Source organism: Falco cherrug, chromosome 7, assembly GCF_023634085.1.
Source record: "Falco cherrug isolate bFalChe1 chromosome 7, bFalChe1.pri, whole genome shotgun sequence".
Taxonomy (NCBI): domain Eukaryota; kingdom Metazoa; phylum Chordata; class Aves; order Falconiformes; family Falconidae; genus Falco; species Falco cherrug.
Genome location: NC_073703.1, coordinates 1,775,684 through 1,787,480, shown reverse-complemented (window position 1 = coordinate 1,787,480; position 11,797 = coordinate 1,775,684). Strand labels below are relative to the sequence as shown.

The 11,797-nt window shown below is 44.3% G+C and overlaps 1 protein-coding gene across 3 annotated transcripts in view; it reads left to right on the top strand.

Moving 5' to 3' along the window:
* The first annotated feature begins 831 nt into the window (after positions 1 to 831).
* NPTN (neuroplastin) overlaps positions 832 to 11,797 on the top strand; it is a 59,710-nt gene continuing 48,744 nt past the window's right edge. For 2 of the 3 annotated variants that reach the window (XM_055716276.1, XM_027802798.2), the window contains exon 1: positions 832 to 1,087. In XM_055716276.1, coding sequence (XP_055572251.1) covers positions 1,000 to 1,087 — 88 coding nt within the window. In that variant the 5' untranslated portion in view covers positions 832 to 999. The remainder of the gene's footprint in view (positions 1,088 to 11,797) is intronic. The other variant, XM_055716275.1, reaches the window with a different exon arrangement.

The window sequence follows — 11,797 nt, the reverse complement described above, 5'->3', positions numbered from 1 at the left end:
ATCTTGTTTTACAGGCATGAAAATATAGAGAAAACTTGTCCAAAGCTCATCAGCATCCATTTCTCAGGGCACTTGGCAGATCTGGTGAAGCAGGCATGAGCTTTAGCACTTTTTGCCCCCAATACCACCATGAACCTAGGGCAAACACCTTCGCTTCTTGCAGCCTTGGTTTCCTACTCATGCAAAAAGGACAGGGCTCTGGAAAAAACTTTTTTTTTTTTTTAATATTGGTGGTGATTGATAAAATAGTTTAAGATCATTTTGGTGTTTCACAGGTGTGTGGACCTAAAGTTGAAGACTTTGGGATGGATTTGGCATTCCTCTGACATACCCTGACCCCTGCAGAATGGCACATAAACTCCTAAATTACCCTTGCAACTATGACAGGAACCAAAGTACTGGCTCATGGCCTGCCTTCCCCTGTGCCTGCTGGTACGCTAAGCCTATGAAGAACAGAAATGTGGAGGTATGTGGTGCTGCTCAGACTGCAGCTTTCCGGGCAGCAGTTGGGACTCTACCATCCCACCCGCTGCACTCCTGAGGTGACTGCAGCCTCAGGCAGGGTCCCCATCCAGCCCACAGCACCCCTGAGCCCAGCCTCAGGCGGGGGTCGCAGCACCCCTGAGGAAGGGCCCGCAGCGCCGGTGCGATGCCCCGGCAAGCCGCCACTGGCGCAGCAGCTGGTCGCCTCAGGAGGAGAACGGCGGCAACATGGCGGCCGCGGGGGGCGGGCGGCCGTGACGCGTGACACCCCCTCCCGCCAACCCGCCGCCGCGCGCGCGTCGCCCCCCTCCCCGCGCGGTGCCTCCCCCCCTCCTTCGCTGCCCCTGTTCAAATCTCGCGAGAGCTGGCGGCGGCGTCGCGAGAGCGGGTGCTGCGCTGCGGTAGGAGGTCGGCGGAGAAGGACGGAGCCGGAGCCGCTTCGCTCCCGCCGCCGCCCGCCTCACCCCGTCGCCCCCTTCCTCCTCCCGCTTCCCCTCTCCGGCCGGGGACAGGAGGATGTCGCGCTCCGGGCCGCTCCCCGCCGCTCTCTCGCTGTTGCTGGCGACGGCCGCGCTCCTGCCGGGACCCGCCGCGGCGCAGAACGGTGAGGGCGGTGAGGCGAGGCGGGCCGGGGGGGCGCGTTGCTGTGGGGGGCGGCGGGTCGCGACGGGGGGCGAGGGTCAAGCCGGGGTCTGGGCCCTGGGCTCCGCGGCTGCCCTCTCAGCCCGGGGTTGGGGGGCGAGCCCCGGTTTGGGGGGATCCCCCCCCCGCCGTGTTTTCGGCTCCCTCAGGGGAAGGGGGGCTGGCAGGGCCGCGCCGCGGCGGTCGCTCCCCCCGCTTCTCCTCAGGCGTCTCGTGCTACCGGTAATATGGAACATCTCCTCCCGCCTACTGAACCTGCATCTGCTGGGCTGCCTTAAATCATTTATAATGCAATAAACCCGTAGTTCCTTAGCAACTAAAGAGGTCCTCTGATAGGAGAGTAAAAGGAGAGGAAAAAAAAAAAAAACAACACTCCACCCTTCTTTCTTCCTTGTAGGATAGCATGAGCTAAATCCAGCGCGGCATGCCTCCTCCCTGATGAGTTTGCAGCCAAGTGCATGACAATTAGTGGCAGAACAAAGTGAGGCCAAGAGGCTGGTCTAACCGAGGGCGAGCCTCCTGCTTGAAGGAAGGTCCTGCAGTGCTCATAAAAATACATGTCTTGCCGTGCCATCTGAAGGCATGAGGGAGCCGTAAAGGCGGGTTTCATCTGCTCTAGAAGTGCCTGAGCACAGTCTTTCTGGAGGAGCTTCTTATGCAGCATCATGATGAAACTAATGTCAGGGATGCTTTGGCCTGTAAGTGCTGTGAAGGACAGGGATCTTGGCTCCCAAGGGGCTCGGGTCTGTCTGCGTTGGGGAAAATTTACCTGGAAGGAAGGGATACCTTCCTAATATGCCAATCGCACACAAGTTTTCATTGTGTTGGCCTCCCTTCTCTTTCCTTACTTTCTGCTCTGTACACTTGGTCCTAGTGTTTTCATTCTATTGAGGTGAATTGTGCCTTGCAGCATGAGGTCAGCTTTGGTGGCTCTTTGCTCTAGCAGAAGCATTGAGGCTTTTGGCATATTTCACAGTGACGGGAGGGATGTAGATGGAAGAAATAATGTCCCAAAGATCCCAGATTAGAATTGTTGCCTTAGTACATGCAGATTTTCAGGCTCAAGTCTGTTTTCAGACTACATCTTGGTGTCTATTAACCAAACAGAAGCAACTTTGACATCCACACTGTACGAATGAAAACTGTAGGCTTTCTGCAGTATGAGGGACTTTTTTTGTGAGCTCCCAGGAGCATGCTAGTTGGCTGAGTTGCAGATAAAGCTGGTTTTCTGTTACAGTGATGCTGTCTGCTTCCAGTGATAGCTGTGCCTTATGAGCATCGTCATGGCAGGGTTAATCTGCCTATGCTGTGTTTCCCCTTGTATTTGGGCGGAGTGAGGTGAGCAGCCTTCTGACAAGCAAGTTAAATGGGTTGTGTGCCTGAAGCTGTTCCTATGCAGAGTTAGCAGGCAAGGTGTCAAATGCTGGCAGCTGGTATAACAATTCCAAATAGCTGGTAGGCAGTGCAAACATTTGGTGTTGGACAGTAGTTATATGTCTGGAGGTCAACAGTGAAATAAATTTTTGGGATAGGTGGAAGGCTTTAGCCTTTCAGTGTCTTAATCATGATTTCTATTCCTGACATGAAGCTAACCAAGCAGTAGCAGATCTTGGCATGAGGTAAGACTGCAGACCCCAGGTGTATCCTGAAAGCTCATTAATTTTTATTTGGTTAACTAGGGTCATCCAAGCAATTAAATGGTAGGGGAGTCAGAGTATCTGTACTGCTGTAAGAGTTTACACAGGTGAGTGAAAATATTCTTGGAAAGGAGTAAGCACTTTCAAGCCAAGTGAAAGGTGGAGGTCCTTCTGAATAAGGCTTACTGCTTCTGTTGAATTTTTACCCTAATTGGAATGCTGTTGTAATGGAGGGAAACAAATTTAAAGATGGTAGGCCCTGCCACAGAGGAACTGTTTTCTTTCAGCAAATAATGGCCAATGAGATGCTTCATGAAATGGAACAATTCCTCTTTTGCTTTGGCATGAAGAATAGGTACAGCCATTTTCTGAATTGTATATACTTCTTGTAAGTCATTAGAAAAATTATGTGGTTTGAACGGGCATGTGCATGTTAGGGACAACGTCTTTAAAGACAAAACACATCTAACACACATGCGTGCTCTTTGAAGGTATACAGAAGGATCCCACAGTGTGTATGCAAAAATTGTATTATCTATTATTGATATGGAGCAGTTGGTGTAGTGAAAGGTGATAGTCCAGGTGCTGTTGAACGTACAGTAACACCATGTGAGTTTAGGATGATAAAGGAATGGCAATGTACTTGAAACTGCAGGACAGGTCACCACTCACCTGGCACAGAAAATGCCCAGTGGAATCCTGAGTGTCTGTGGGGAGCAGCTTTTTTTTCTGCTTCTGACAAGAGATCACTGTTGAATAGGCAGTGATATTTCCAGAGTTAATGTAATTCAGAATATTTTGAACCAGACTCACCTATGGACTTAAGCTTACCAAAAGTGGAAGTGGGTTTTTGACACTTGCATGGATTGTTTTTAAAGCTCTTGCATAAACACCTGAAGATCACAGAAAAATTTAACTTTCCTGAATATTGTTCTGAGAAGATTGTCGGGTTCTTTGGGGCTGCATTTCTGATGCATGCTAGCTTGTCACTGGTATCCAGAGGATAGTTTAGATGAAGTGACAGAAAGGAGGGTTAGAAGAGACATGAGGAAGGATGAGGAGGAACTGCTGGAAAAAGCCAGTCTGTCAAGGTGATCTGTTAAACCGTAGTTTCCAACTGCTATTTGTTGGAAAATCAATTTAGCGCTTCAAAATGGCATCTTCCCTATGGAGTGGTGCTTGACTTGCTCTTTGGTGATGAATAACATGCCTCTTCCAGTTGATGTTTTTTAACCTTTGCAGTATCTTTGTTTCTCCAGCTGCTTGTTAAAAATAAAGACTTAAGTGTACTAATACTTTCACCTTAGAGTGTTTGGATCTAACGGAGCATGGCTGTATTTTTACTGTTTGAAATAGATCCTTAGACTGCCCCCTTGCAATCCACAGTGTGTTTCTTCAGCACGTTAACGTGAGTTGAATTGCTAGCAGTTTTTCAGAGTCTTCCCTTTTCAAAGTTTTTGTCTGGCAAAGTGCGGTTAAAACCAGACTTCATATATTTTGTAGAGGAGGGAATTAAACATCATCGTCATTTTTTAAAACTGAAAGCTGACTTGATAAAATTGCTAGGGTTATTCAAAGCAAATAAAAACAAATTAAGGTAGATGGTACTTATTTAGCTGTGCTCTCTTCATCCTGTTTGTATGAATGTGAAGGAACTAACTAGCTGGCTGAAAAATAGAACGTGGCTTTTCTGTTGGCAGAAACCAGTATAGAAATGACTGTAAAATCAAGAAAGAGTAGCTTCTTAAAATTAGTTTCTTCTTAAAAGAGTGAAAAACCTTCCTTTTATCCTTGTAATGCTATTTCTGACTGCTGATTCTCATCCATTTTGCACTGATTGTATTCTGACATGATTTTGATGGTCCCCAGATAAAACTGAAACAGTTTCATGCAGCATTTATGGAGCGTGAGTGTGGGCTGAGCATCGAGGAAGATGTTCAAAGTTCTGTTCTCTTTCCCACCATTGCTATTCTCCTTCCTCCTACAACTCCCGCATAGGAAACTTAAATACAAGCAATACACTTGAAAATTGCACCGAATTCAGACAGATCTCAACTAACAGGTAAAGAGGTAGTAACTGCTAGTACTGACATTTCAAACAATAGTTTTAATTATGTTGAGAAACAGTTCAAAGTGAGGGACTACTTTTCAATAATGAAATACACTGAGAGTGTTAACTCTCCTTACCACATATTGCTGTATGAAGACTACTTCTTGTTAAATTCATGAATGAAGTGCATTCTCTCCTGCACAATGAGCTATTTCTTTTGCTGTAAGCACTACTTTAGAGGAGGCAATTGTAAAAAAGTTGCATTGTAAAGGACAATGCTAGCCTGTGATTCATCCTTGGGTTGTAAAGACAGAGTGTTCAAACTCTCCTTAGCTTCAAGTGCTGGAGGTGCTGCAGCTCCCACTGTTAAGATTGGAAATCTGGTAAACTGTTTCTGCTTATCAGCTGGAAATTTCTTCTGTAAATCTAACCTAAAGCTGCTTTCCTGTTGTTTTAAGCTTTTTATTCTTTTTATCTGTGCAAATTGAGCGGGAAAGTGGGTGTTAACCTTCTTATCAGCAATTACCATCTGTACTTCTCTGGATTGTCATGGTCCTTCTTGGTAAGTTGTATTTTCCTGACTATTCCTGGTGCTTTTCTGTGGATTTTCTTCAGTCACGTTTTCTGGAGTGTGATGTGTAAAACTGGACACACGTCCAGTTGGGACCAGACCAAGATTCAGTGGAGTGGAAGGGATCACTCAATGTGTCTTGCATATGGCATTCCCGCTTATGGTTTCTTACAGTAAAACATTTTTGACTTGTGTCCCGTGGGATCCTTTATGGTGGTCAGATCTTAAATTGCAGGATTGCTACTTTGCATTCCTTTACTGCCTAAACCAAGTAGTTCTTAAATGTTCTTAAGTGGCATCTCATCTACTTCTGATGTCTTCCCTCACTTGTCAAAAGACCTATTTTATCTTCTTGAGCATGCACCCCTACTTCAGCTTGCTTTGGCTTTATCGGCTTAAGAGACCCTCTAGCCCATCATCGGCCTTATTTCATTCTGTTTTCTGTCTACTTGTTCGTGTACTGTATCTCAAAAAACATGCACATGGTACACCAAGCTACATTAATGAGATTTTATTTTTTATTCTGAGGCTCTTGTATAGGACAGTATTAAAAGCTTTACTAAAATTAGGAAAACTGCGTCTGTTCTTTCTCCTCTACAGTCACCTTTAGGTTTTAGTAACTTTATAGTATGAGGTCAGATTGTTGTGTCAAGCCGTATCAAACTACGGGTAGGCAGTGCAGCTCTGTTCTTCCTTCCCCTAAGCCATTCTGTATTTTTGAGCACTTCCAAGCAGCTTCTGTTTTTTCTGGACACTGAAATTGGACTGACTGGTCCCGCGACTCCACAATTGTTCCATTTAAGTGTTTTAAACATGGGCACTGTCTGCCCTTTTCTACTCACCTATCTTCCAAAAGTACTGCAGAAGGAGTTGAATTAAACCCCGCAGCTTGACACTCCCATACTTTCCAAAGCAACCTGTAATCTGGTTTTAGAGTTTTTCCCCAAGGCTGTTTATCACTATGGTCATACTTTGTTTGGAATGGTGTATGTGATAACAGGTTCTCTTTCCAGTCTTTTCCGTGCACCTGAGCTTTCTGCCTGTGCTGAAGTCCTGCTGAGGTTGTTCATAGAAACCCACCAGTGGTTAAGATGCTATTCCTGCTGCCAGAGCCAGGGGATGGATGTCCAGATACAGAATATGATCTTGCACAGAGTCAGTTAGATGCTTGAGAACAGCCTTTATGTGTCAGTCAGACTTCCTAAAACAAGCAGCTTATCAGTATTTCGTAATGATTATAGTGGCTTGTCGTTTTTTTCCCAGTTAATTCTAGAATAAGGGACATGACTTGTATAAAGTTGGAGGGAGAACGGCTGTTAAAACATAACTTGGGAGTTATCAGAGCTCCGTATCAAACATAATATTCAGTTGTTCAAATCAGGTTAATTATCTGTAACATTATTTCTGTGCTTTTAAAAATCTTACTCGATATGCTAGATTTATTTTCACTTTGTTACATGCTTTTGATGTCTTGTACTGTGTGGTCATCTCTTGGTGTTGGAGATTGAGTCTAAATAAAATTTCAACCTGGATTGAATATCTATCTGTGTCAAAACTTCGAAATATTTATCCCCTAGTAAGATAACTGCTGTAGACTTTTAAAAATTCATGCCCTTTTTTATAAGCTTGAAGCTTATTTAGATCACCTGTGTGGCTGAAGTCACCATGCACTAATGCAAACTCATTCAAGAAACAAGCCAGGAACTTTTGAAGTTGTGAAGGGTTCTTCATCATACGGTGTCAGAAGCGGTAGAACTCTGCTATAATTAAGAATGAGAAGTTTTTTGAGAGCGAGATGGGGATTTATTTCCACCATTTCTGTTTCGGATGCAGTAGAAAACAGCACCATCATGTCAGCATAGTATTTTGGCTACTGGAAGGTGTGTATGTGTGGGGGAAAGTGTGAACAGTGGGCTCTAATCCTGGGAAGAGGATGTTGAGTAAATATGACCCCACATGGCACGCTGTTGAAGAGTTGTAGGAGAGGAGTGCCTTCATCCTTTTCTTAATGGCTTTGATGTTGAAACAGGGTAGGGTAGTAGAAGATCTCTGCTTTGCAGCTGCTTTTGAAGGAGGGAGGAAGAGGCATCGTGTCTGTCTTCCGTTCTTTGGAGGTGTAGTTGGAACTTCAGTATGTAAGATGGAGCCTCAGGGACACAATGTTTGTATCTGTTGTGTTAGCTGTTGATACCAGGTTGCAAGCCTTTTGATGTATCAAAGAAAAAGCAGGGGCAGGGATGTTATGAAAGAACAAATTTTCCAGATGATGATGAGGAGGAAAGTGCCCAAGACAGTAGGTGACTAGCTAAATGGACTTGCATTGTGAGGCCCGTTTGTAGGGGAAAAGTAGATCATAATGTCCTGTTCTGGTCTGAATAAAGTGTGTGGGGGGAAGTCTTGGATTGCTGTAATTCATATAGTCTTGTTTTACATTACATGTTTTAAAATGCCACATTAACAAATCTATTGAACTGAAGTGCTACTTAGTGTAGCTAAGCAGTGTAGCTACTTACTACCCACATTTTGTGAATCATCGCTAGCGTTGTAGGGGCCACAACGGCTTTCCCTATAGCTTGTGCATTTGTTTGGAAACCTAAACTAAATGCATTTTCTGAGGGGCATATTGAAGACCTGAGAAAATAAGAGGAAGGGGAATATAATGGACTAGAAAAGGAAAGGCCTGAAAAGACGCAATCAGTCCAAAACTGTGAGTGAGAAAAGGATTTAATTCTGGGAGGTTGGTAAAACTGATAAAGAGTGTATTTTACATTTAAAAAGAGAAAATTGAACTGAAATGCCTAGAAAAGAGCTTGACAAGGATTTTGACAATGCAGTAGGCTCCCAGCAGACATAATGGCAGACCAAAGGCAGACCGAAATAATTTCTTGAAGGTGTACAGCATGAGTTTGAAAAAACAGATGCTTGAGTGCATTTTTAAAGTCAGAGTAGATACCGTATTGACTGATCACTCTTGGATTTTTTAATTTTTTTTTTTTTTTTGCCTAGTTTGTTAGGAAAGCTTTGTGGTAGTTAACTAAGGTAATCTACCTTAGCAGGTTCAAGTTGTAAATGTGCAAGTATTTTAATTCCTGTCATATTAATTCAGAACTCCTAATAACAAATTAAATTACGCTAAATGATTTAAATGCAATTATAAATTGGAGTTCAGCTGCACGATTTCTGTTAGTCTTGTTAAATTCATGCAAGTGTTGTAATGTTAAGAAGCTCTTGTCTTTCTGTGTTGCTAAACACTATGTAATGACTGACGTAAGTGTTCAAAATGTTATGTGATACCTTCTTTCTTGAGGAAAATCTGAAATTAATATTACAGTCCAGAGCCTAAAAGAGCAATGCTCCAGAGATGGTTGTGTAAATTAGGGTTGCTTGGCTGGGCAAAGAAAGGAAGATGCCTTGACACAGGATCTGAGATCGTAAACACATCCAGAGAGTTGGCTATGGGTGCGTTTGGTTTCTGTTTAGGGGGTTTTTTGCAAGTTTAGTTGCTGGGTTTTGTTGTTTTGTTGTTGGTGGTGGTTGTTTGTTGTTTTTTTTTAATTCTCAGTACACTAAAGGATAATTAATAGAATGTAGTTGAAAAGGACAGAACGAATGCTAGGTGGGTATTATTTGATCTGTGATACACAGCTTTCCATGGCATTGTGAAAGCTAGTTTCTGTAAGTCTTGGGCACAAGACTGAGAAGATAAGCCAAGCTACTGTGTGTGCAAGGATTATCTTTTCCCGTGAATTATTGGTGGGTTGAGGGTGGCCTAGTGCTAAAAATTCATAGTGTTATAGAAGATGGGCTTGATTTTAATTCCCTGTTTGAGCAGGTTAGAATCATTGTTACCAAGAGGTGTAATGCAGGCTGACTGAGCAAAGAATTAGAAGATCTATAACATACAGTTTTGCAGTATGTGGTTGATATTGTTGTCTATGTACCTTCAAGCAAGGACAGCAAAAATCTGTTTGTCACACTGGTGGTTAATTTCTGCTTGAGGGAGTCTAACCTGTATATACTGACAGTTTACCTAAAGCATCCTTTTGCAGGGAACTTAATATTATTTTGTCCTCTCCTCTTTGCTTTAAGCATCCAAGGTTGCAAGCAGCTGAATCCCATTCTCACATATATTTTTTTTTTAATGTATTGCATATCTGTAATTTTTATAGAAGTATGATGACATATTAATTCATGTTTGGGGGGGGTCTAATTTGAAGTGGGAAAGACTCATATCACTGTGTGTAACTTGAAATGTTTTAGTTCTGCGCAGATTCTTACCCTGTGCAGTCCTGTATAATCTTTATTTAGAAAGGAGAGGGTATAGCAGGAAAAGATTGAAAACTGTTCCAGTGAGGTTTGAGGAGAGTTAAGAGGCTAAGATCAAACAAAGCCAGAAATAAATGACATGGAGGACAGAAATTATATATTGTGGTGGTTTGACCCTGGCTGAATGCCAGGTGCCCACCAAAGCTGTGCTGTCACTCCCTTCCTCAACCAAGACAGGGGAGAGAAAATATAACAAAATGCTTGTGGGCCAGAGATAGGGACAGGGAGATCACTTGGCAATTACCGTCATGGGCAAAACAGATTCCACTTGGGCAAAATTAGTTTATTACCATTCAAATTGGAAAAACACCTTCCCCCCACCCCTCCCTTCTTCCTGGGCTTAACTTAATTCCACGTTTCTCTGCCCCCTCCCTCCGAGTGGTGCAGGGGGATGGGGGTTATGGTCAGTTCATCACACATTGCTTCTGCTGCTCCTTCCTCCTTGCACTCTTCCCATGCTCCAGTGTGGGGTCCCTCCCTCCCGTGGGAGACAGTTCTCCATAAACATTTCCAACGTGAGCCCTTCCCACGGGCTGCAGTTCTGCACACTGCTGCAGTGTGGGTCCCTCCCACGTGGTGCCGTCCTTCAGGAACAGAGTGCTCCAGCATGGGTCCCCCACGGGGTCACAAGTCCTGCCAGCAAACCTGCTTCAGCACGGGCTGCCCACAGGGTCAGCCTCCTTCAGGCATCCCCCTGCTCCAGCATGGGGCCCTCCACAGGCTGCAGGTGACTACCTGCTCCACCATGGACCCCCATGGGCTGTGGGGGGACAGCCTGCCTCACCATGTTCTTCGCCACAGGCTACTGGGAAATCTGCAGCACCTGGAGCACCTCCTGCCCTCCTTCTCCACTGACCCTCATGTCTGCAGAGTTGCTCTCACATAGTCTCACTTCTCTCTCTTGCTGGCACAAAAAAAAAAAAAAAAATTTTTTCCTTCTTAATATGCTATCACAGAGGCGCTACCACTATTGCTGGTTAGCTCAGCCTTGGCCAGGTCTGTCTTGGAGCCAGCTGGTGTGGGCTCCATTGGACATGGGCGAAGCTTCTGGCATCTTCTCACAGAAGCCACCTCTGTAGCCCCCACGCTACCAAAACCTTGCTGTGCAAACCTACTGTGTATATATAAGGCAAGTTTGCTGGTCTTAGTATACTAAAAAATGCAGTAACAGGATGTACAAATTGTAGTTTTAAGCCAGGTAGTCACCAAATAAACTTCTACGCTGAGCATGAGGCATTATTCTGTTTCTCAAGTTTGTAGCTGAAGACTTGCAGTGTGGGTAGGCTCTGTCAGGCAGCTTAGTTTACACTTGTGATAGATTACCTTAAAGAGTCTAGGAAGTGAATAGGAAGCTCATTATGTGGGGATATCACTTTATTTGGTGTTTGCACATGGTAAGACAAGTTCTGCAGCTAACTTCTTCCTCTTGTTATGACTGCCAGGCTGCATAAACAGTGAATTTAGTTGTTTCTGTTGAGGCTTACCACTTCACTAGGAGAGAACTGCCTTGGGGAGGTGTTTTCAAAATGCCAAAGCAGCTCAACATCATGGGTTTGTGACTCGGTTTTGTGAGCCAGGCTGCACCTGGTCTTTGGAATTTGGAAGTCTCCTCTGAATGGGCTCTTCCCTGTTTATGTATGTTGGGAAGCTAGGGCTTGTCTGGCCTGCCTTTCCCCCCTCCCTCCCCTTGCGTTTTCATGCTGGGGAGAGCGTTAAAAAAGGTAGTGAACAGAGCTGTTACTAGCTGCTTATGATCTATCCCGTTAGACACAAGTGGTTTTTGTTTACCCTAATGGTAAAATCTGAGCATGTCTCAGGCATACTGAAGGACTTGGTGCAGATACTTCCAAACTGCAGGTGAAAAGATTATTTGGTAGTTATTTGAACAAATAGACATTTTGGTTATACTTGGAGAGCTTTTCTTTGGTACGATTGCTCTAAATCTGCACGAAGAGAAAAATACATCCGGGTTGCTGCTCCCTTTATGCTTCATTTTTCTTTAAAAAGTGGTACATTTGGTGCCTGTTTGGTGCCCAGAATCTAGAAACTGACACTGCCAGTTATTTCTGTTTATCTTTGTTTCATTTG